Below are 26,493 nucleotides of genomic sequence, written 5' to 3' on the forward strand. Positions count from 1 at the left end.
ATAATTTGATTTTTGGACTAACTAATAGCCTCCTCTATCTGGCAGGACACCAGCAGGAACTTGAACAAAGTAGACCAGATGCTGGGCCAGTACACGGAGCATACAGACGACCAGGCTGAAGCCATGGCGCTGGTGAGACAGCAGTACAATGAATTATCAGTTAATCATTTAATTTGAAATATTTCTCAATATTTGTTTGAGTTTATGGGAAAATGTGCTAGAATGTAATATCACATTGTTGTAATGCTGAGGTGTCTTACCACTGAAGAATTAATATATGGGAGGCACTGACGTTTTTGTCAGCTCTTTTGTAAATTTGTAAATTCACATCCATAACACTTGTATCTTGGCATATTGTTGTAATTTTCAAATTATCTCACAATTATCTCATTGTTTCTTCAGTCTTCATTTCTTTCTCTCAGTTTTTATCTATTTTACCCACCTTGCCTTTACCTCTCCCTCTCCAGTTCCCCTCTATGATGTGATTTTTCTTTTTTTACAGTCTCTCTCAGCTCACCACCATTCCTTACCAATTTTACCAACTTTTTTTTTTTTGCTTCAGTTCTTCCCTCTCTTAAGCTACTGTATGTTCTGTTCTTGTGCTGTGGATAACATGCATGCTGTCCTGTACTAGCTCAGGGAGAACCTGGAGGAGTCCATCAGTCAGCTGCAGGCCCAGAGGCTGAGCAGACCCTCCAGGGCTCAGAGTGCCTCAGCCTCCGCCTCCACCCTGCACACCAGTGACCTGGAGGCCTGCTCGGGCTCAGGTATGGAGACTGAGGTGTTCTCTGATAGTTGTGTTGAATTTTAGTTTTAGAAAATTTGCACAGAGATGAAAAACAAAAAAGATAAAAACAAGATGATAAATACAAAGATAACAAAAAAGCACTAAAAGAAAACAGTTTGGTTCAGGTATCAGGTGGTTAGTATACTTTTTTCTTGTCTAAAGTGCTAATTTCAATTCATTGTGTTGCAAGACCTGCAAAACAGAATACACTTCACGTCAGGCTACTACACATGGCTCCTCAGTAAGCAGAATTTGAATTACATTTCAGCTGATGTTATCATCTGCATCATAAGGCTTTTTAAACTATTAAAGAATAGTATCAGATTAGTATAATGTTGTTAATACACAGGCAATACACATAATAATGCATAGAATGACAAAGGCAGTTCTACCTACATGAGAAGTGTGTGTGTAGGTGTAGGACATCAGATAGGGGTTATTGAATCTTAAAAGTGAAAGTTATTCTGTATATCTGTGTTCTCAGATGATCAGCGTTTCTACCCTACCTCTCCGCTGAAGGACTATGCTGGTCCTCCAGGGAGGAGAAGGAGGTCTCAGTCCGCCTCTGTTCGCTTCAAGGATGCCAGCGTGGCAGGAGACGAGGTAAGGGATGCGGTGAGACCCAACTGCCAATCAGTGCCACTCATTTCTTCTGTCATGTAGTTACTGAGCACTGCCACAAGAGGGCACACTGAATCAACCACAGAGATGACGTTATGGCTTGGATCCTGAAGGGGCTCGATTTCATTCAAATTACATTTTGTTCATGTTGATATGTTCTGAACATATCAACATGAACAAAATCTGATTTGCACACATTGTATCCCTCATACAGATCTGTATTATCAACTGTTCATAATCTATTTATCTGCGTCTCATGTTCTCTATTCCAGCGGTTCTCAAAGTGGGGTCCAGGGACCTCCAGGGGGGTCCCCAGCAAAAGGCGGATCATTTATTTTCACTATAATGCCATCCATAAGTAACACAATGACAGAATGTATGACTACTTTTGTCATGGGTTTCATCCACTTTCTGTAGCAACAAAAAAACACATCTAAAAGCAACAATTGTATCAGATGGGGGACCCTGGGACAAAATCCTATTAACTGGGGGTCTGTGGTCTAATTTGTGTCAGTTTATGGGTCCATGACATGAAAAGGTTTGCTATATTCAGCTTTATTCAGTTTTTATGTTGCTTTCCCTGTTAGGTCCATTCCTTCCACCAGTCCGTACGCGACCTGCGCTGTGACCAGAAAAGACTGTCACATGACCTGGACAGAGAGATCCTCCGCAGGAATAGGTATTCCAAAGGGGCAGGGCCTTGAGACCAAAGCAGTAAACAATTAACATCCCTGAATTCACCAGTCATTGTCTCAATTTGACCAGAGAAGTAATTTGTTTGGACTGAATAGGACCTCCAAATAATACTCAAAATAATGACCTGCCATACTAGCTGGTAGAGTCAATACTCTTACAAGCACCACAGCAAAAAAAAAAAATCCCAATTATTTAGCTGCTGCTGATTTCTCACTTGCTGTCGGACACGAGAAGCTTGCCCAAGCCAGCTTGAATACTTTGCTTTGAGCAAGAGGTCTTAGTAGATCTGTACAATAGATATGAAAATTCTACACACCCTCCCAATTATTGTAGTGTTATTGCCTTGAGGCTTGAAATGAAAACTTGTTAAATTAGACACCCGCCCCCCCCCCCCCCCCCCCCCCCCCCCCCATCCCCATCCCCGCTTTAATTAGCAACCAGGAAAATGGAGACAAAAAGGCTACTCATATCCGACAATGTATTAAAATGGAAAACTAAAACCCCCTGGTTGCTTAATTGTGCATGCCATTAAATTAGTACTGGAAGCGTGTTTGCTTTGTTAGTAAGTCTGTTTGGAGATGTCTCGACCAAATCTGCACACATGCATTTAGCTTCTTTTTCTTTGGTCCCATTCTGCTGTTCAGAAGAGTTCAAGCTCAGTCAAATTGCAAAAGGGATACATTACATACACCTTTTTTTTACTTCAGTCCACAGATTCTCTACACAGTAGGTTGAGGTCCAGGCTCTGACTGGGCCGTTCCGGGATACTGATCTTTCACTTTTGACTATCTATCCACTGTGTATATACAAGGTTTCCATCCATCCCAGAAAAATAAATACATAATATTTGGGTTCCTAGTCTTTGAAAATATCTTGACGAGAAACCGATAAAATGTGGGAAATTAAAAAAGATGCTGGAAAATCAAAAGGCACTGGAAATGAGCATTTTGAAGTTAGTAAAAAAAAATCTCCACTGACCTAACCGAATTGATCCACCAACATATCCCAACATCTTAAACCACATCATTATTTTCAGTGGTGCCACATTACACGTACACATTCACAATTTGATCAGTGATGTTTTGATTTTTTTCTTCTTCTTTTTTTTTAGACTGAGAGCTCTGGTATGTAAATATTTTCAATACGCTGGATTTGTCTGTTTTTGTAGGTCTGATATCGACACCAGGCGAGCCATGGAGAACCTCACTGACCACTTGACAACTCCACAGAGACAAGACTCGGTGAGTTCTAGCTGTGTTTTTTTCCCTCTCAATACTTCAGCGTCCTTGCCCATGTGTCGGAGGAAGCATGGTGCTAGTCTCTGCTCTCCCCAGATCGGCAGAGGGTGGAGCAGCGACCGGGGCAGCCAATAGGGCAGCATGGGAATAAATTGGCCAAGTGTAATTGGGGAGAAAATGGGGGGGGAATTAGAAAAAAAAAAAAACGTCAGCATCCAAGTATGCTGTGGACACATGTGGATAGTGTTGTGGACACCATAAGAAAAGTGGAGGCATCCAAAATTGAAGGACATCATGTTCGGGTAACGGTTACTGAGTGAAGCCTGTTAAGATTAGAATATGCAAATGTGTTGGTTCTCCTCTATATACAGTAATACAATCTCTAAGAACTCTAACATTGACTACGTTTACATGCACACAATATTCCGGTTTTTGCCCATATTCGGAAAATGACAATATTTCGACTAATTGAATAATCCACTAATATTCCCGTTTACATGCAGCCGTAGCTCGCCTCGCCCTCCCCGACACGTGAGGGAGGGGGGAGAGAGAGAGATGCAGGTAGGCAGAGTTTTTCTGTTGAGAATAAACAGAGCAGCGCTATTCTCACCAGCATCACTTGGTCCATTTCAGGAGCTTGCTGCTGGGAATTTTGGCGTTGCGATTATTTGCACATCCAAGTCTTTCATAAAAAGTAGGCTAGTAGCCTACGTTATTACCTCGCGCAGGGTCGCAAGCACTTTGGACTTCCGTGGGCAACCAAACGATGTTTCTCATCTCCTCCCGATCAGAAATGTGGGCTTTTCTGTTCGCATGCCAGAGATGACGGATTCTAATAATTATATCGCCTCTTCTAGCGCTCTCTAGCACACATCAGTTGACCACAAACATGAAACATGCGTCACAAACTGCGGTAAAAACCCTGATTGAGACACACATTCCGAATGCGCTGTACACATGATCAAAGAATCCTCCTAAAGCCTGAATAATAGTGGAATAACTCAGATATCTTAATCGGAAAATGCTAAATTCGGAAAACGGCCAAATTCGGAAAATGCAACTGGAATATGCTGTTTACATGACCCTTATCAAATTCAGAATATTGTAATTTTCTGAATAATAGTGGAATATTGTGTGCATGTAAACGTAGTCAATGTTAATATTACAAACAAGTTTCATGTTATCTTTTCCGTGTCCATGACTGTTTTATACAAGTGGATGTGATTTTTCCTAATTAGACCGGGGATTCTTGCATCTCGGACATAATAATCCCATTCCGTTATATTATGTTATATATGTTATATATTATATTATATAAAAATATTCCTGTCTCCAACCAACCCCCCCCCCCTCTCTTCATTTCCTGACGTCTCATTTGTCATGCCCTCCCGCTGCCTCGGGTGGTGTTTGTGAGAGCCCCGCTGCCTCGGGTGGTGTTTGTGAGAGCCCCGCTGCCTCGGGTGGTGTTTGTGAGAGCCCCGCTGCCTCGGGTGGTGTTTGTGAGAGCCACGCTGCCTCGGGTGGTGTTTGTGAGAGCCACGCTGCCTCAGGTGGTGTTTGTGAGAGCCACGCTGCCTCAGGTGGTGTTTGTGAGAGAGCCACGCTGCCTCAGGTGGTGTTTGTGAGAGAGCCACGCTGCCTCAGGTGGTGTTTGTGAGAGCCCCGCTGCCTCGGGTGGTGTTTGTGAGAGCCACGCTGCCTCGGGTGGTGTTTGTGAGAGCCACGCTGCCTCGGGTGGTGTTTGTGAGAGCCCCGCTGCCTCGGGTGGTGTTTGTGAGAGCCACGCTGCCTCGGGTGGTGTTTGTGAGAGCCACGCTGCCTCGGGTGGTGTTTGTGAGAGCCACGCTGCCTCGGGTGGTGTTTGTGAGAGCCACGCTGCCTCGGGTGGTGTTTGTGAGAGCCCCGCTGCCTCGGGTGGTGTTTGTGAGAGCCCCGCTGCCTCGGGTGGTGTTTGTGAGAGCCACGGTGTCCTCTGTCTTTCTCGGGTGGTGTTTGTGAGAGCCACGGTGTCCTCTGTCTTTCTCGGGTGGTGTTTGTGAGAGCCACGGTGTCCTCTGTCTTTCTCGGGTGGTGTTTGTGAGAGCCACGGTGTCCTCTGTCTTTCTCGGGTGGTGTTTGTGAGAGCCACGGTGTCCTCTGTCTTTCTCGGGTGGTGTTTGTGTGAGAGCCACGGTGTCCTCTGTCTTTCTCGGGTGGTGTTTGTGTGAGAGCCACGGTGTCCTCTGTCTTTCTCGGGTGGTGTTTGTGTGAGAGCCACGGTGTCCTCTGTCTTTCTCGGGTGGTGTTTGTGTGAGAGCCACGGTGTCCTCTGTCTTTCTCGGGTGGTGTTTGTGTGAGAGCCACGGTGTCCTCTGTCTTTCTCGGGTGGTGTTTGTGTGAGAGCCACGGTGTCCTCTGTCTTTCTCGGGTGGTGTTTGTGAGAGCCACGCTGCCTCGGGTGGTGTTTGTGAGAGCCACGGTGTCCTCTGTCTTTCTCGGGTGGTGTTTGTGAGAGCCACGCTGCCTCGGGTGGTGTTTGTGAGAGCCACGGTGTCCTCTGTCTTTCTCGGGTGGTGTTTGTGAGAGCCACGCTGCCTCAGGTGGTGTTTGTGAGAGAGCCCCGCTGCCTCAGGTGGTGTTTGTGAGAGCCCCGCTGCCTCGGGTGGTGTTTGTGAGAGCCACGGTGTCCTCTGTCTTTCCCCGCCCGCAGGTGTCGTCTCGTGTGGAGCGGCGTCTGCACGAGCTGGAGAGGGACGTGCACGGCGGCGAGCGGCGGAGCACGGAGAGAGAGAGACGGCCCGAGCAGCGGGCGGCCATGTCTGACGAGCTGCAGGAGGTGACACTTTCTCTCTCTCTGTCCCCCCCTCCTCCTCCTCCTCCTCCCCCAGCTGTCATCCCTCCATCCCTGTCTGTCCACGCTGTCACCCGACAGTCACACACACTCAATAAATGTAGAGGCAACTCAACTGCTGCAGGCAGGCTAAGAGGCGCTCACTGGGAATGGACATTTTTCAACTTGAGTGAGAACTGAGAAATGACATCTGAGGCTGGGAAGAGAAAGCCAAACGGGGCCCCCGAGCGACGCCACCTAGTGTTTACCGTTGGCAAAAATATCCACCGGGTGTTTTTGACTGATAATACTGACCAATGACATTCGCACAGGGGGGTTTATCAATGCTTGATTCCCCACATATACAACATAAGCCGTGCTGGCTGCCAAGCCTGACACAAAAGGATTACACTGCGAAGCATGATGGCATAAAACATATGGTGACGCGGAGCTTGAAGGGATCTACGTCGTGTGATCATTCCTCGCCTTTAGGAAAGATGTCAGCTAAAGCCGTTCATCATGAAGGCAGTGACAAGTATCACAGTGTGGACCGCTCAGCTGCCTGAGCGTGTTTTGAATCACAGTGAGAGAGATTCATGTACATTCACCACACCCTTTTCTCCCCAATTGTTCTTGTCCAACCTGCCAAACTTGCTCCACCCCCCCCTCTGCCGATCTGAGGAGAGTTGTCGACGACTAGTACATGCTTCCTCCGATACATGTGCAGTCGCCAGCCGCTTCTTTTCACCTGAAAGCGAGGAGTTTCACTGGCAGGACGTAGCGCGTGGGAGGATCATACTATCCCCCCCCCCCCCCCCCCCCAGTTCCCCTCCGCCCAAACAGGCGCCCCGACTGACCAGAGGAGGCGCTAGTGCAGCGACCAGGACACATATACCCTTAATCTGGCTTCCCACCCGCAGACACGGCCAATTGTGCCTGTAGGGACGCCCGACCAAGCCGGAGGCAAAACAGGGCACGAACCTGCGACCCTCGTGTTGGTAGCCAGGGAATCTACCCCCCCTGCACTGCACTACCCAGACGCCCCCGTGAGGCCACATTTCACATTTCACATCTGCACATTGGAGTTTCTTAACCACATCTTCTCTCTAATGCACTGCTGTCATTTCTTCTGTTAGTAAGAAAAGCATCTCCCAGCCACTCTTTGATTTGTCCTAGCAGTGCTTCATGAGTCTTTACAGCACACCTAGGCAGTTACTCTGATGCACTAGAATTGGTTGCTAAGTGAGCAGTTGGTAACCAGGGCGCTGGTTTACCATCTTTGCTCCTTTTATATTCTATGACATTCGACAAAAGCCATCCTCCCTGAGAGAGCGCTGTCATTAGGTCATAGGCACACTATGGTGATGCAGACTACTCTGCACACTGCTTGTGCCCACAATCACAGTAAAGAACATCCTCTTGTATCATTACTTTACTGAACCTACTGTATCCAGCCATGCATATTATCCACACTGTAATTTGAATAGTCATCAACATAATGTCAGTATGTCTTTTAACTAGCTGAAGCATGTATCTGCTGGGGAGGACGGCAGTTCTGCTGACAACATATTGTACTGATTTATTTATGCAGCATAAATAAATCACCATGTTGTCAGCAATTGTCTCACCTTTTAACCCCCACGTCCAACCTCCTGCAGTTTATTAGTGCGCCACCGGGGGGCGCTGTATAGCTTCATGTGGACCGCTAACCCGTGTGGTGTGAGAGGGATGGATTCTTCTTTCTGCACGGTGTGTGTGATGATGATAGTAGCTACTGATTCATTTGCATCCCCTCTCCACAGCAGTGCCCTAATGGGCCACCAGCGGGGCCCGCGGCGACGGCAAATAATGCGTTTGCCCCAAAATTAAGGGTAAATAAACAAGCAGGAGGAAATGAAGAGGAAAATAATCTCTTTTATTGCTAAAGAGCAGGAGGGGAGGCAGAGCAGAGGGCAGCTTTATTCCCCACCAGTGGGCCTTGCTGTGATGTGAATCAAATAGATGATGAGTCACTTGGGTGGATGTTATTGCGAGCAGCCGGTAATTCATCAGCGCAGCCTGCAGATTGTGCAGAGTGTTGGTGTGTCTGCAGATTGTGCAGAGTGTTGGTGTGGGTTTGAGCTCCGAGCCTGGAGCAAATACACCGCAATGTTTTGTTCCAAGAAGACGAGACGGATGCTATGGTCTTCTGTTGCAGTCTTGCAGTATTTCTTATTTGCGCATGTCATGTGATGTGTGTGTGTGTGTGTGTGTGTTGTCTAGGCTTTGGGAAGACAGCACCAAGTCCAAACACAGGAGAGAGAGGAGGCCATCAAGGCCAGGCTGCTGAAATCAGAAAGGGAGAAGACCACGGTGTGTTTATCTGTAGTAGTGAGTGAATGCAGTCTTGAAGAAGAGGGCTTTTCACACGAGTCTCTTAGCCCAGGGAATGCCATGCATGGCCATGGCTAGCAGCTCGCTAGGATTCAGTTCCTGGAATCCCTTAGCCTGGGGCTAACGTGCAGTGTGGAAGGCAGTGGTACTCCACCTTGCCCTACTCAGGAGCCACATTGACAACAACAAAAATCTTTGCAAGAGCCACAGTCCCAAATAGTCCCTTTCCTCCCTTTATTTTTATTTTCAGATTTTCATTTATTTATTTTAGGACTTAAAAGAGCCACAACTACCCATAAAGGCTCTAGTGCCTCGGGTTGAGTATCACTGCCCTAAGGTGTACTAAAACAAGTTATTTGATTTATTATGAACTAAAAGGTTGGAAATATGCCCCTCAGGATTTCTTGCCTTTTTCTCTCTCTCTGTCTTCTGAATTGGCAGCAGAAATAGTTCATTTAAATTGTTACCAATGCAGTTAATATAGCACACAACTATTCAGCTGAAAATTACATGCAGCCCATTCCAAACAGTTTCATAACTGTTTCTCAACTCAAATAGCCGTTCTGAAGGACTTAGCACATGGGATATATATATATACTATATATTTATTTATATTTTTGCACTGCACTCCTAATGTAAATTCCTCATAGACATGCTTCTTCTTAAGTTTTCAACACTCCTAGGCGGATCAGTTTCCAAAACACAGGTGCATTGTGGGTTGTCCTGATGATGTTTCTGTTGTGCGCTCTTCAGATGGAGCAGGAGCTGGAGAGAGCTAGGAGACTGCTGGAGCACTCAGAGGATAGCAGAGACTCCCTCCTCCAACAGGTTTGCGTGTCCGTGTGTCTGCATGCACAGTAAACCCCCCGTGAGCCCAACCAACAAGCTATCCGGCGACTTTTCGGGAAGCTACCAATGTTTCCGTTTGACCCAAAGTCAAGCAATCATGTGTCTTTCCAGATGGAGGACATTCGCGGCGAGCTGCTGCGGACGGGGAAGGAGAAGGCGGGGCTTCAGCGCGCCCGGCGGGAGGGCTCTCAGCTCTCTGCTCAGCACACTGACAGGGAGGAGAGAGGCAGAGGGCCAGGTATTGAATTGAGGTCGGGGTGTTGGAGGGGAGAGATGTGGCTGGCGGTAAAGGAGGGGAGAGGATTGCACTGCAATGGTAGAAAAGGAGAGGTGAGGGGAACATAGTGGGGCTGGACATGAGTTTGGCTTTATCAGTTGCTATGCCAACTCTTGTAACCAGGGAGCTAGTTGCTGATTTCATTATCGTGTGCTGTAGGTATTCCTTCTTGTAGAAAACCTTTAGACAGCCACCCAAAACCATAAGACCTAGGATGGAGGGGCAGGCAGCATGAGTGGAGACAGAGAAAGGGTGAAAGGGAGCACAGAAAGAGAGGAGCAGAAGAGAGTCCAACATGGTGACAAGATGAGAGAACATTGGGATGAGGTTGGAGAGGATGATCAAAAAGCACATGTGCCCTATTGTTTATTTTATTTTGTGTTGTAATGGTAGTGATTTTAGAGCATCAGTAGGCATTGAAAAGCATTCAAAGTCTCAAAAATGACAGATTGTCATGACTCGCGCTGGGATTTCAAGTCGAATATCCAATAGTGAGTTTCAGCAGATTTAGATGCGACCGTCTATCATTAGAATTTGATCTAGAAATTAATGATGGCGAAATGATTTGATGGTAGCATCATCAAATCACTAGCTTCTGCATTTCCGCAGCAATATCCGTCCGTATAGTTGGACAATCCTCCTTGATTCACATCTCACACTGCTTTCTTCATATTCTCACCGTGCCTACTGACACGTACTGGATTCTGCCCCCAAGTGAAGTAATTAACAGCATAACATTTGTGTTAACTTCCAAAACACTAGGTGATGGTGTGTAACCATTTTTAAAGTAATTGCTGAACAAGTATAAGGCGATTATTCAAGTGAAATCTGCTCAAATATTCCTTTCACACACACAAAATTAATAGATACAGTACTGTAGGGTTATTTGCTTTTTCATAAGACACTGTTTTATTTCTCTTGTTCGCTCATCCGCCATTTCCTCCAATGTCATATGTATGCGTGCGTGCGTGTGTGTGTATGTATATATCGTTCAGATCATGTGTGTATGTCGTTCAGATCATGTGTGTATATCGTTCAGATCATGTGTGTATGTCGTTCAGATCATGTGTGTATATCGTTCAGATCATGTGTGTATATCGTTCAGATCATGTGTGTATGTCATTCAGATCATGTGTGTATGTCATTCAGATCATGTGTGTATATCGTTCAGATCATGTGTGTATGTCGTTCAGATCATGTGTGTATGTCATTCAGATCATGTGTGTATGTCATTCAGATCATGTGTGTATGTCGTTCAGATCATGTGTGTACAGTATATCGTTCAGATCATGTGTGTATGTCGTTCAGATCATGTGTGTATGTCGTTCAGATCATGTGTGTATGTCGTTCAGATCATGTGTGTACAGTATATCGTTCAGATCATGTGTGTATATCATTCAGATCATGTGTGTATATCGTTCAGATCATGTGTGTATGTTGTTCAGATCATGTGTGTATATCGTTCAGATCATGTGTGTATATCGTTCAGATCATGTGTGTATATCGTTCAGATCATGTGTGTATGTCGTTCAGATCATGTGTGTATGTCGTTCAGATCATGTGTGTATATCGTTCAGATCGTTCAGACCTGGAGAAGGAAGTTGTGGAGCTGCGAGCTCAGCTAAGCAAGGCCTCAATCCTCAGTGAGGTGGAGGAACTGAAGAGGGCTCTGGAACGCAAGGAGAAGGAGCGGGTCCAACTCAGCATACAGATGGAGGTGTGTATATTAGTGATGCGCGGGTCAATGTTTGTTAAGGCCCGCGCCACCAACCCAACCCGTCATTTGAGCCAGTCCGCCCGCTCGCCCGCCCCGTTATAATATGCGATAATGCCGAACCCAACCCGCGACTCGCAGACTGCCAATTTGATGTCATATGTCTCGGGACTCTCCAAGGTGTCCAAACTCTGTCTACCCTCCCCCCCTCCCTCTTTCTCTCTCTCTCACTCACACATACAACAGTGAACGTCTCTCTTTTTCACACGCACGCGCGCACACACACACAAACACACACACACGTGCAACAGTTTTCCTGCTCTGGATGTGATGCGCGGCTGCTTTTCATCGTTAACAGGAGTTTCTGCTTCGTCGTTACAAACTCAAAATAGCGATCGGTCTTCAATTAATCCAAAAGTTCTTCAAAAGGAGGTAACGTTAGGCCATACCGAAACAGTTCTTATTCTTTCCAATATCTTTTAATTAGCCCATACGTCTTCAGCGCTCTCAATTGTTTGGTCACGTCGCAGTAAAGTTGAAAACTAGATCACAGCCCATTAACACAAAAATCGGCGTTGGAATTCGTTCACGGACACTTCAAATAATAATTACCACGAATAATCCTTCCAAAATGTTTGTTTTGAGGGCAGACAGGCCACCTCATTTGTGTTTATTTGTTTACTCCACCACACATCTTTTTTTTTTTACCACAGAGTGCAGGTACACTAGGCTTATGTCAGACCTTGTGTGAGTGTGTGTGAGAGAGAGAGAGAGAGTTCACATCTTTAATAAAGGGTTAGTCTGCTTGTTTTGCTGCTATAAGTTATTTAATAATGCTGCTTTGTTCTGTACGTTCTGAATCGCCCCACCCACACCTGCAATATTTTCCTAATTTGCCAACCCAGGCCGACCGCGGGGCGGGCCAACCCACAGGACCCAGTGGGTTTTGGGTAGCCCGTGCATCACTACTAGTATAGAGTGTGTAGAGAGCTTGTGTAACTGTGTGAGTGTGGGTATTTGTGTAGGACGCCCCAGGCAAACGGCAGGGTAGGTTTCATAGCGAGGTTCAGGTCAGGCTCATGACTTGCATTACATGTCTTTCTCCACTCATCTCTCTATATATACTCTCTAAAGAATAAATGGGAGAGGCCGTCGGGTAGTGTCGCGCTAGATTCCCTGCCCCCCAGTGCCTACCAACACGAGGGTCGCAGGTTCACGACTGCCCCAGAAGTGAGTTCCCCATTCATTTTCCCCATAGACATTTTGAAAAATCTGTATATAACGAGTTTTACGTCACGAAAAGTCACGTGATTGTTCAGCTCTATAGGCACGATTGGCTGTGTCTGCGAGTGGGAAGCCAGATTAAGGGTATGTGTCCTGGTCGCTGCACTAGCGCCTCCTCTGGTCGGTCAGGGGGTGCCTGTTTGGGGGCGGAAGGGAACTGGTGGGAATAGCGTGATCCTCCCACGTGCTACATCCTGCTTGTGAAGCTCCCCGCTGTCAGGTGAAAAGAAGCGGCTGGCAACTGCGTGTCGGAGGAAGCATGTGTGTGTCTGCGGCTCTCCCCAGATCAGCAGAGGGGGTGGATCAGCGACCGGGGCAACAGGGGGGAAATTGGCCAAGTATAACTGGGGATCAAATCTGAAGAAATAATAATAATAATAATATATAATATATATATATATATATATATATATACAGTATATATACAGTATATATATATATATATATATATATATATATATATATATATATAATGCTGCTTTGTCACGTTTTGAACCGCCCCGCCCGCACCTGCAATATTTTCCTAATTTGCCAACCCAGACCACCCGCAGGGCGGGCCAACCCACAGGACCCAGTGGGTTCTGGGTAGCCCGTGCATCACTAGTATAGAGCTTGTGTAACTGTGTGAGAGTGGGTATTAGGACGCCCCAGGCAAACAGCAGGCTAGGTTTCATAGCGAGGTTCAGGTCAGGCTCATGACTTGCATTACATATCTTTCTCGAATAAATCGGAGAAACTGGGGGGTATCTGAGCGTGAGTGCAAACAAACACGAAGATGCACGTGAGTTTGCGTGCGCGTGTGCGCTTTCCATGCATCCTCCAGAGATGGGTTATTTCAGTTTGTCTGGTGCCTCTCCGCCATGGTCGCATCCTCTGCAAACTCCATGTCCTTTGATTCTGTTAAAATCGCCAGATGAAGTGACAGTTGGAATAGGAGATCAGAAGTCAACCAGCAGTCATTGATTCTTCTCACACTGGTGCGATCTGTCACTTCCATCACTGTAACAAGACCTTTAAAAACAACTTCACTGAGCAGGGCTGTTCAAGGCTATGACGAGTATCAAAAAAAATGCTTGTAGAAATAGCTGTGCTTTAAGCGTTTGGCACATTTCCCCAATCTCTGATGTTTCTTTCACCAAAAACTCTCTCAGATCTCCTATTGCCGAGTAGGTGTTAACAGATGGAGTGGGTGTTTTGCGTGTACCACCTGGGGCTTCTCTTACGCTTTTTATGTCAAGATCAAAATAGATGTTGGAAATGTTTCATTTGGACTTCAAATGAGTAAGAACGTAGTATAATGAGGAGAATAGGGAGGGGAGATTCAATCTCTCTGTAACTACATTTACATATAGGTCTCTGACTAATCGCTTTATGAGTAATTACTCCTGACTGACATAATCTCATCGAGTAGAAATACCTCAACTGTACAAGGGCATCCCAACTTGCCCCGGCTTTCAACTTCGATCAAGCTTGAAACTTCAAAGTGATTGTGATTTTCTCAAGTTAATCTGGTGCAACTCTCACACTATTTTTCAGACCAGCCTTGCAGAAAATCCAATTGTGGCCAGAATGTAAACGTCGCTTCAACCTTTTTGACCTCACTCTCTTTGTCTGCTGCCCTTGTTAGGCCACCCCTTTCTCTTTATCTGTCCTAACTGCCCTTAAATTCCCTCATCCCTCAACACATCAACGCACACATAAATACACACACACACTCTTACACACACACACACACACACACACACACACACACACACACTCGTCCTCAACCTTCCTGCCTTGTTTTTCCCCCCCAGGACTTGTCATCAGACCTGGGGCGGCGGGAGCAACAGCAGCTACGTATGCTGGAGCAGCTGAGGGACATCAAGGTATTTTGATTTGATTTAATGGCAGTGGGATGGGTCATTTAGATAAAAGATTTGAATCTAGAGGTGCTGATTACATTTTATATATATATATTAATATATATATATATAACATAAATATATATTATACATATATCGCATAAATATAATAACATATATATATATATATATAACATATATATATATAAATATATATAACATATATATATATATATATATATACATACACATAATATATATACATATATATATATATACCGTATATACATATATATTTAAGTATATCAGCAGCTGATATCAGTTAAATATATTGAATTTCGACACATCGTCCCATCCCTAATGGGGATCCATCAGTTGTTAGGCCTACGGTACATTTTGGGTCCCCACCTATGGTTCGAGGAATGTGGAATTTGTAGATATGGAAGGAAAAATGCACCTCGTTCAATAATTCATTCATCCTCCCAGAGCCGAGGACAGGTGGAGAGGAGAGAGATGGAGGCATCGCTCCAGGAGAGCACGCGGAGCAGAGATGAGTTGAAGAGCAGGGCCCAAGAGGCTGTGCGTCAGTGGAGGGCGAAGTGCAGGAGGCTGCAGAAGGAGCTCCAGGATCAACTCCACACCGACAAGGCTGCGCAGGTCGCTCGAAGGAGATGCATTCATTACACGAGTTCTGACATTACACTTTCAGTAGAAGTCAGACTCTTGCTCCTTGGCTACTGTTGAGTAACTGCCAAACTTTATAATGCTGGGTGCCTTGCCACATTGTAAAAAATATGAACTTGGTATCAAGATTTAGAATATTATTTTTCGTAGTATTTTTCGTAAAGCAACTGAGGAGAAAAAAATCTGCCAATGGGGGGGAGAAAATGTCACTTGCTTATGGTGCAGTTTAACTTTAACTGCATTGAGAACTGTCTTGAACTAAGGGACTTGATACTAGTGGAGTGATTGGGCTTATTCTGCCTTATTTCAAGATATAGCCACTTGTTTCAAGAACATTCTGGAAACAGGCTAATCTCCATTGGAAATTGAATTTGATTGAAAGAAAACACAAAACTCAATACGAGACTAAATTACTTGCTAAGATGCATCATTTTGCGATGTTATAGAATTCATTGGTATATAGGCTTTTTTGCAACTAGCACTTAGTTATTTTAGGGAAGGGGCAAACATATTTGAGTTCAGAATACAACTTGACCTGTCCAGAGTACAACCTGTCAAAACTCTAATCATTTGTGTCTGCGTGCAAGAAGATACATTGAGAAGGTCCACAAGAGCTTACCTTACTTTGTTCATCTGCTTTTTCTGAATTGTGCACCCCCCATCTATCATCCACTGTGGTCTTGTCATTGTTTCAAAAATAAGTAAATAAATCAAAATGGGGGGGGACACTAGTGCTGATTATTAAATACTATATTGTATATAGTGCCTTGCAAAAGTATGCTGACTTTTTGCCCATTTTGCTATTATTATTATTTCAAAATCCATTTATTTAGGATTTTTAGTCAGAGTTCTCTGCAAAGCACTTTATTCTATCAAAGTGAAAACTAAATTGTAGAAATTTATGCAAAAGAATAATTTAAAATTACAGAGCCTGTGAGTTTGCATAATTATTCAAACAATTTGCTTCATTTGGACTGAAGTGTCACACTAGCAAAAATTTGCTCAACATTTCTTATCATCTCAACTTATGACGTCCTATTTAGAGCGTATTTAGCAGTTCTGATGTTCTAACAATGTTTTCCTTTCATTCATTTACAGTACGGATACCATTCAAGTCCAGTTTTTGAAGTTTCAGAGAGAATACATCTGTACCCTCCCATCACTGGGAAAATACAGAATATTTGACATTTTCAAATATTTTATTATATTTTGATATTAAAATATTTTAAATATTATATTTGACATGTCCAATTCACTTCTATAGTCAACTTGGCCTGGGACAAACCACTGAAACTCCACCTTGTGTATTTCCAACACCTTGTGGATTTTGACTCGAAAGGGATGCTTTATATTTTCTTCTAAATCTAAAGAACTGGATTCTAATGTCGTCCACAAAAGAACCATATATCCCATACAGGCCAATTACGGAACCTGGCCGTAGTCTCGCAAGAAAGGCACATTTCTAAGATTGATACTGTAGGAAAGCGTTATTCATCACCACTAAATGCATACTAAATATGACATTTAAGTAATCACCAGAAATACTGAGCAAATCTTCCTTTTATTTTTGATAGAAGGCTCTGCAAAAAGTCAAGGGGTCTGACTACCCTTGTAAGGCACTGTATATTATAGTGGTTGTGCGTAGTTGAATAATTCATGACTGACTATTGAACGAGCCGAGTACTCGGATGAAACGAGTATCTGTATCTGGTACAGATAATGTAGTTTTTGATGACTACGAGTATAATCTGAGGACAATGAGTCAATATCCGTACTCGTGAATAGGGCTGGGTATTGTTTAAAAAAATATGATACCAGTACCAATACAATATCCGTACTCGGATACCAATAGAGTACTTCGTTCGATACGTTCCCCTTCCCCCCCATACTTTGAACGTTTTGAACAACAAAAAATGTAAGACACACCCATTTTCAGTCGAAACCCCGCCTACTTTTGATTTAAGCCACGCCCCCTCCAAGTACCGATATGGATACAGATAATTTAGTTGGTTAAACGGATACAGATGATGCTCTACTCGCTCATCCCTTCGGACTATTATTATTGGCTTGAAGGTCACCTCACAGTGAGTCCCCAGTTCCATTCGAAGTGATTGAGTCACCTCCAAACTCACAGTCGGCAGCCGCGCGCCTCACAGACAGACGGACAGACTCCCACCTGGCACACTCGCCGTGAGCCCAATTAATTACACAATCATTTTTGCCTCCTTAATGAATTAGGAGGGAGAATTAAGTGCTCAATTAAATGATTAGGGCGCTGAGCTCCAGCAAAGTCTTCGCAAATTCCAGTCAAAGCCGGAGTATTAGAACCAATCTGCCTTGAACAGACCTGACCATTGTCCCTTATCAGGGAGCTGAGTGCTCGCATTTTCCTATCAGTGCCAGAGCTCGTACTGCATATGTTTCTCTCCCTCGGTCTCTCTGTCATTCTTTCTGTCTCTCTTTCTCTGACTCTCATCGTTATTCTGAGAACTCGTCTTTGTACACCATCTTCTTCTGTCACTCTTCACTTCCCTATTCCACTCTCTTTCTCTCTGTCTCTTGTCTCTTGTCTCTGTCTCTGTATATCTCTCTCTCTCTCTCCCTCCAGGCTATCAGGGAGATGGAGAGCTCCCAGGGCCAACTGAAGATGCTGAGTCAGCAGACTGAGGCGGTCCGCAGGGAGCTCGCCGAGCTCCTGGGCCGTTTGGCCCAGCGCGAAGAGGAGCTCCACCGTAAAGACGTGGAGCTGTCGGAGGCCCGCCAGCGCCACCTGTGCCTAGAGCAGGAAGCCCGGGAGGTGAGGGTTGTTGTCTATAAATCCAGAAATACAATTACCACTCCGTATCAACAAGGGATAATAATAATGATAACAGCTGATTAGGCTTTGTAATGGTCAGTTTTTGCTGTCATATTACCTAAAGGGGAATGTGAAAACCTGCATGCAGTAGTTGTTTGTACCGGTATGCAAGTATTTGTTTGTGGGGGGTAGATTGACTCTTTAAACTAACTTGATTCATAACAGCATTGCTTTGGGCTCAAGGAGTATCGTCCTGGTGCCTGAAGCAGTACGCTCTTTGAGTGCAATGTGATGATGACAATGAATGAATCAACAAGGAAGTTTGAGAATCTATTAGTTTGTTGCCACTAGGGATGTCAACGGTTGACCATTAACCATTTAACCGCAGAGAACGTCTTTGATTGGTTAAGCATGTCGGTTAAATGGTCAATTTACATGTTAATTTGCATACAACAGTGTTGCCAATCCAATGAAGAATATCCACACTTTAAAATGTGTAACCTAATTCAAGCGGATTTGGTCGTGTGGGAATCATGCAGTACCGGACTCGCAGCACACTCTAAAATAATGGGCGCATATATGGCGTCTGAAACCCAATGGAGCGCTGGAATGAAAGGCACGCGCCAGCTGTCTTATTTCACGTCTTAAAAAAAAAAGGTCATTAACCGGTTATGGGTGTCAGTTAATCGAAAGTAAAATTAACCAAAAATCCACATCCCTAGTTGCTACTGTGGTTGATTAAAGAGCAAATCTGCATTAAATTACATTGTTTGAGCTGTAAACACGGTTATGGCTTCTGTACAGTGAATAGCATTAATCATGTACTTAATAAAAAAAAAAAAATTAAGACCTTGGTCAGAAAGGGGCAGGGGCAGGAAATTGTTGTTGTGCTACTTTTTATGGGCTGAAACTTTTCTGACCAGTTCTGGCCATACCTCCATCAGTGATGTCAAGGCAGGTATTTTGCCTTGTGCAGCGTCAAATGCTTTCGCAACTGAAAATACCGTACAGACCCCCAAGTACCCATGGATGATCTGTTATTACAGATAACGTCTTTCAAACTTGTGTACTAGGAGGTGGATGAGATTGGCTGAAAACAGTGTGTTTATGCAATCTTCATGCCAATGTTTTTGGAGAGTAGCTGTGGCCAGCATTGAAGTCATTGCCAAGGTAGGGATTTATGAATATACAGTAGATGCTGTATGTCTCAAAGGCTTGTTTTGTGTTTACAAGCGCATTGGCTTGTTTAGAACTGTATGGAGCCGAGCGTAGTCCAACCACACTGACTGATGTAAAGTTGCGATTCGGTTTTGTTGGCAGAGTCATCAAAGAGCCTCATCGTTAAGGAGAACCAAATTAGGGAGTGGAGCTGATCAAATCTTAACGTCACTTCCCTAGGTGAGGGAGGCCTCGGCTGCCCTGGAGGAGGAGGCTCAGCGTCAAGCTGTCCTCCAGGCACGACTCAGGGAGGAGAACCAGCGGCTGGAGGAGCAGGGCGACAGCCAGGCGCGGCGCTGTCAGAGGGACCAGGAGGCCCAGGGCGAGCTCCAGGCCTCCCTGAAGGAGCTGACCTCAGCCCGGGTTCAGCTCGCCCAGCGGCTGGCCGAGGAGGAGAGCTCCAGGAAGGAGCTCCAGAGGGGCGCCTCTGAGCTCCAGGTCAAGCTGACCCGGGTGCAGGAGGAGAGGGCCTCGCTGGGGGAGCAGCTGCAGCTGGAGAGGGAGGTGCACCAGAAGGAGCTGGACAACATGAAGGCCATGCTAGGCGGCGACAGGGCCAAGACGGAGCGCCACCTGCAGGAGACGCTCCGGCTCTGCCGGCTGGAGCGGGACGAAATGCAGGCACACGTCAAGCAGGTCAAGGTGGGCCCCCTCACACGTGCAGTCCTGTGAGAATGCTTCCAATGCCATCATACCCTGAGGCCCTAAATACAGTAGCACCGTTCTAATTCATGATTTATGTATTATGTGTGACACCTGCTCTAATTTCTCAAGTCTGTAGAGATGTCAAGGTCAGAAGTCAACCCCAGAGATTTTTCTTCCTTTCCGCCATTGCATGGATCACAGAGCGTTGCACATTCTAATTGACATTTTGAGTATCATTGGCATATATTTCATATTCAGCACAGGGTGACACGCCTCAGCCAGCAAACATCTGGCATATTTCCGACTCAGCGAGACACAGAGAGAATTCTCATTGAATGTAATTCTCCTCGTTGGCCGGGACTTTGTCCTTTGAGTCGGGGTGAAGCGGGGATAGCTGAGCTCTTAATGGTGTGTGGTGCCCCGTGGTTCCTCACGGGCTGCACAAAGCTCCAAGCGTGAATATTTAACCCTTGTACCCTGCAGGCGCGGAATCCTCAATTTAATCCTGGTCCATCTGATGGACCTTAACGGGAATACTGTACTAATTTATAAATATTAATTCAAATTTTTAAATTTTTGACTGTTTATAATTCATTGGTAACTTCTTCCCTAATACCTCATACCAACATTTCATACCTATTCGAATTTTAACCCCTCAAATGCCAGTGTACAGTAAGTACAGTAAAAAAAAAAAAAGTACATAAAAAAAAAAAAAGTGATTTTTTTTCCATTTCCATAAAGACAAACTGGCTTTGGGTCTGATATTATGGGCAGGTTGGGGTGTTTTACAAAAGTCACCACTGCAAGATGCCTAGTATCAAAGATTTGCAGGCATGATGTCACAATAGCTATGACATCACTAGCCTATGACATCATCAGTGATGTCATGAGATGATTTTTTGTCAATAATATGTCACTGATGACATTACTGATGATGTCACAGACATTGTGACATCATCAGTGGGTTTTTGTATTTTTTGTGATTTTTTGTAAAAATAGTATTTTTTCATATGTTGAGCCAAAAATCCAAAAAGCGCATGTTTTGGACTACCAGCCATTTTCCCCAAAAAACACAAACGAGCTTTAGTCCAGCATCTATCCTGGTCTAAAGGCTTCAAATCAGTAGTGTGGATTGTCAAATTCAGTTTTATAATATTTTCCCATCTTTGGCATAGGAATCAGTTTTTTTTACATTTCATGTAAACTGTATGGAATTGATTGCTATGCCAAAACTGGGGGAATATGGGGAAATAGGCAAACACATTAGAAACTACAATTTTAACCGCTTGAGTCAAGGTGAGATGTGTAACATCAAGGAAATAATGATTTTTTGAAAAATTTGCTGGAAGTCAAAAAAAAAAGTTCTTTTTGTGCAAAATTAACATTGAAATCAATGGGACAACTATGCAATGGACTTTGAGACCATGTAACTCCCCCAAAATTTCTACCAACTCCAAGGTTAGATATTAAGGTCAAAGTTCAAGGTATTTGGTCCAGGATGCCCGCTGAAATAAATGAAATAAATTAATTTTGTGAAAATTTGCTGGGAGTACCAATAGAGTGGTTTCAATGGAAGTCAATGGGTCCATCAGATGGACCAGGAGTAAATTGAGGAGTATTTTTGAAAATAGGTCTTAGGATCGTATAAAAATTATAACTATGATTGATTTTTGTCAAATACCCCAAAAAAAATACCTAGCCTTACTTTAAGACCATATACTCAAAAAATGTCGAAACGGCCCATACGCGAATGCAGGAAAAGTCCATCAGATGGACTAGGAGGGTACAAGGGTTAAAAACTCTGATATCAGACCTCTTCCTCGCCAGAAGTCTCATCAAGGCAGTGGTGAAGATAGTTTCCACTTGACTTACTTGCCGCCCCCCCCCCCCTCTTCCGTATCTCCAATGATGAGCCCCCATGGGTACATTGTTTCTTAAGGGGCATGGTCCTCCCTGATATGGTGAGTTTAGCCCATTAGCTGTGCTGAATGACATTAATATCTGACATAGCTCATTGTAATGGTGTCGTTTCTGAGTGCGCTAAGGACAAGGGCGTTTGGTGGAATGTTTTGAAGAGCTAGCCTGCGGGTGCAGCAGATGTCCCTAAGAAGCCCACCCAATATCCATATAGTATTGCCAAAAGCCTATATTGCTATTTTGATATATTCAACTGTCACAAAAAAAATTAGCTTAAAATATTCTTCTCTTCTTGTCCTTGTCCTCTCACTCTTGATTTCCCCTCCACTCTGTCTTCCTTCTCCCTGCGTCTCTCTCTCCCCGTCTTAATCCCCCTCTCTCTCTCCTTCCCTCCACTTCCAATTTAGCATTTTCCGTCTCTCTCGCTCTCTTCCACATCCACATCCAGCAGTTACAGTATGTTTTTTTTTCACAATTTCTCCTCGTCTGTCTCTCTTCCTGTCTCTCTCCCCTCCCACAGTCATTGTTGCTAGTTCCATTTTACCATATATCTACAGTTTTGCATTATAATATATGCTGATTGTAGATGGAATCCTAATGTCTGAGGCCGGAGTATGCCTCCATTGCCTGCTTGGCTTGAACAGAGACGTACATTAGTCTTGTCATGAGATCATGAGATCAGCCTCCTGCCTGTGGCGTTTACTTACGACATGATGCGCTCTCTAGTCTCTTTCTCCAAGTCATGTCAAACACCATTAGTAGGGATGCACCGATATGACAATTTTGGCCGATACCGATAACCAATGTTAACATTGCTGTTATGGCCGATAACCGATATTTACCCGATGTCGATATGATCTGTATAAAAACACATTTCTATGATAATTAAATTTTGTACATACTGAAAACACTGTGAATTTGACAAAGTAATGCATTTCTTTATTTACAAAAAATTTGGAAAAGTCCATAAATCATAGATTTTACCGCATTGTTTCCTCTCAATGTGAACATTTTGGCTGATACCGATAACCGATATTAACATTGCAACATCAGCCGATACCGATATGATTGCCGATATATTGTGCATCACTAGCCATTATGAATTCTGTCAGTTACTTTTGTCTTGCTTCTCAGCAATCAGAATATCACCTTTATTTAAAACCATTTATATATATTTTTAGGGTCTATTTGGCATAATGTATGATATTATGAATGAGCAGCACTTATCGCACTACTATAATAAGATTCCACGGCAGCACACAATTGCTCACACATGCGCAGTTGAGCGCACTACAGATGAGCGCAGACTCCGTGGAGCGCCACTACAGATGAGCACGCGATGTAGAAATGAGCAAACGAAGCGCACAATGGCAACTTTTAAAATCGATTTGCACTGCTCACTACCACCACCATGGTGTATTTTGGTGCAAGAAAATTCACAGGAGTAACACGAATAACAGGCAAACCTGTTCAAAAAGTAGGAATTGTAGAATTGAGCCACTCAGTGACTCAGCTCACTGGTCTGGATTAGATCTATTGATCCAGATCTCTCCGCAAAGCAGACAGACTAACCCTGTCTGACCCCAAACACCCACTATTCACAGAGACTGACTACCAGCTTTTCTCACATCAAATAGCTCAAAACATGAATTTATTTATATCAGTAACTGTAATATCAAGCAACTGCACTACTTAATAAGCATGTCTCTTACGTCTATTTTAAATACACGTCCCCTTGGCCCCCTTGACACGTTTATTACCTGTTAGTATATGTATGCGATATGTATATGTTGTTGACAATGCTCTGTGTTGTGTTGTAGTTGTTTTTGTTTGCGCTGTGCCAGTGAAACACTGCAAAAAAAAGAAAGAAAATCCCCACAGGGATAATAGTCAGAGAAGTGAATTGTTAAAAGCTGAAAATCCCCATTTGTCACAATTGTTGTCAGAATAAATGTTTATTATCTGAAGTGATTGCCTGCCTGTGTATCATGGCCTTAAACCCATCCACCTCCTACTAGGCAGATGCAGCATCGGACAAGGAGCTATGTGGGGCGCTGCGTATCAAGCTGGACAGGATGAAGGATGAGTGTGATAAACTGGCAGAGCAGCTGAGCACCAAACAGGAGGCACATGCACTTCTCCACAGGAAGTACCAGCTACTCAAACAGGAACTGGATGACAAAGTAAGCCCTCCCTTTGCCATGTTTTGCAAACATAATGACTGTAATATCAAATAATGTGAAAATTACAATAAGTGCAATCTCTCCGATATAATAACTCTCTCTTTAATACTTAGGCACCAACTGCTGCAGTAAAACGCCTCTGCCATCATTGGAAGTTTTCCAATATTTGTGCGGAAGCTATGAGGCTATTCCAGTTAATAATGAAAAACCAAATCACATGAACAAGAATGCTATTTCAAAAGGAAAATTCAATACATAGGATAATGCTTTCAAAAGAATGATGAGAGAAAGTATACAGTTGTAGTTCTAGACAAACTAGTAACATACACTTCATATTCACCTTATGTAGCGCCCACCCACTTCACCCATTATATCACGAGTTCCTGTTCAAAACGCCGGCTGTTTTAACTGTTCCATCTAGTCTGACTCGCCTGCTCAAACCTAGTTTGACTCACATATACTACTAACTTAAAGGCCCCCTCCACGTCATCTGATTTGCGCCAAAGAACTTGATAAGAGCGGAAGGCTAATAGCTTGTTCCACTGCAACATCATGGCGGCAGCGTTGTTGTCAAAAAAGCAGAACCGCTTCGTCTCTTGCCTTCAATATACTCTTTGTCTGCGCTACAGCGGAAGTGACCGGACACTGTATGTCCACCCTGTACCTCCGTAAAAATGTCTGCTTAGAAGCCACAGTATTGCTATTATCACTAAACCGGCCAACAGATATCAAAGCTGATGGGCTTAATGGAAAGAGCGTGACTCGAACTGGACAACAGTTATATTGAATTGGTTATTTCAGTGGCTTTTTGAGGCTGGCGACCAAGTAGCTAACGAACGTAGCTAACAGCTCTAATGCCAGCTATTTATATCAGTATTATATCATGACATGAGGTATGTCTGACATAGCGTTCCATTGAGTCATTCGTCATCGCCCCTTCTTAGCAACAGCTTATTTAACTTTAAGCATAAAATTAGGTTATTTGTAAATAATAATAATACTGGCGAACATTGTGGTTAATCAACAGGCCAGATAATGACTCAGCAACACATGAAATATCTTCAAAAGGACCAGGAGGGGGCCTTTAAATACCTTGTTATACTGTAGCTCACGAGGAGAAATGCAAAAGCTGACATTTGGCTATGCACAGATAACCAGGCAGGCAATATCTTTTTAGTCAAGAGGCTGATGGTGGTTTGATATCAGTGACTGGGGGCCTGGCTGTACTCCCCAGCAGCTTGGAAGGTATTTCTTCAAACCTTTTAGCCAATCAGGATACAGGATCTTCTATTGTTGGATGGCTGTTTTTGTCATAGGAAGTAACAAAAGCCTGCACAACGCTCAGCCTAAAAGGGCATCGCCTTCCTTCTGTCCGTCCATCCATCCATCTTTCTCTCCCTCTATCTTTCTCTCTGTCTCTCTCTCTCTCTGTCTTCCTTCCAAAATGGCAGCACTGATCTAGGATCTCTGGTAAGGTCATGTAATCATAGACATTTCAGTATGGCTCCAAAAGGTTAAGTGGTGCCAAATCAGCACTATTTTTAAAGGGTCTTTATCAATATATGGCCTCAGGTGTTTTACAACAGCTCATGAAATATTGAGGCCCCATTCAGCTCACCGACAGCGCGCTGATAAGTAGCAGCAGCTCATTGGGGGATCCATGTATTGATTTGGAGGCAGGTGAATGGGGCCAACGGGGCCCTTATTAATGTAACATGGCTGGTTTATTATCCCAGGGACTGCCTAATGATCCACAGTCCCTGGGCAACACTGATCAGTTGGTTCCTGTGCCTCGGACATATCGATCCACTGTCCTGATGCAGGCCCTGAAACTATTGACGGTGCAGGCCAGGGGAGGAGAGGAAACATACTGTAACTATGCCTGTGTGTGTGTGTGTGAGAGGACACTGAAGGGCTGTAGTGGCCAAGGCTGTCTCTCTCTCTGCCCATCTGCCTTTGTTCTACCTGCCAGTGTTCTCTTATGTATTTAGCTATGGGATGCCTGGATGTATTAATGATGAGACAGGTGTATTTTGACAATAAAATGTTGCCTAGTGCAGCTTTAGACTGTAACAACTCCTGGATTTGATCTTGAATGGGCCCCCGGAGCAACCCTGGGTCTCAGAACCAAAGTTACACTCACAATGCATCTACAAGTTATTCTGTCATTTTGTGTCACCCCCCCCCCCCCCAAAAAAAAAAACCCCTCTCCAAACTCCCTCAGACCAGGTCAGGTGACGAGCGGAGACGCGGTTCAGAAGCGGAGCTGGAGGAGAGGGTGTTGCGGATGGAGGCGGAGCAAGAGGCGGTCCTTTGCACTGTGGGGGAGGAGCTAGACACGGCCTGCCGCAACCTGGCCAGGGACGCTGAAGACAAACTGCAGGTAGTCGGTAGTGTCACTGTTATAGAGTACCGTTCGGGGTTGTAAGGCTCGGACTCTCTCTCGGAGGTTGGAGGACGCGCTTGTGGGTTCAGAGAACCAACCTTACCAACCTTCTCTTCTTGTAGGTATGACCCTGGCTCGTATCTAGTAGCTGGCATTGTTGTAGGCATGTCT

The 26,493-nt window shown here is 44.4% G+C and overlaps 1 protein-coding gene across 1 annotated transcript in view; it reads left to right on the plus strand.

Moving 5' to 3' along the window:
- Positions 1-26,493, plus strand: part of cep128 (centrosomal protein 128) — a gene marked incomplete at its 5' end in the record, with an annotated part of 51,237 nt that overhangs the window by 1,845 nt on the left and 22,899 nt on the right. Inside the window, 16 exons of the mRNA XM_083642832.1 lie at positions 46-132; positions 635-767; positions 1,272-1,390; positions 1,996-2,087; positions 3,273-3,345; positions 6,032-6,157; positions 8,414-8,503; positions 9,278-9,352; positions 9,485-9,611; positions 11,228-11,367; positions 14,445-14,516; positions 14,979-15,149; positions 17,785-17,973; positions 19,372-19,833; positions 23,772-23,936; positions 26,161-26,319. Of these exons, the coding sequence (XP_083498958.1) occupies positions 46-132; positions 635-767; positions 1,272-1,390; positions 1,996-2,087; positions 3,273-3,345; positions 6,032-6,157; positions 8,414-8,503; positions 9,278-9,352; positions 9,485-9,611; positions 11,228-11,367; positions 14,445-14,516; positions 14,979-15,149; positions 17,785-17,973; positions 19,372-19,833; positions 23,772-23,936; positions 26,161-26,319 (2,280 nt within the window). The remainder of the gene's footprint in view (positions 1-45; positions 133-634; positions 768-1,271; positions 1,391-1,995; positions 2,088-3,272; positions 3,346-6,031; positions 6,158-8,413; positions 8,504-9,277; positions 9,353-9,484; positions 9,612-11,227; positions 11,368-14,444; positions 14,517-14,978; positions 15,150-17,784; positions 17,974-19,371; positions 19,834-23,771; positions 23,937-26,160; positions 26,320-26,493) is intronic.

The sequence above is a fragment of the Poromitra crassiceps genome (assembly GCF_964638095.1).
Source record: "Poromitra crassiceps genome assembly, chromosome: 9".
NCBI classification, from domain to species: Eukaryota; Metazoa; Chordata; class Actinopteri; order Beryciformes; family Melamphaidae; genus Poromitra; species Poromitra crassiceps.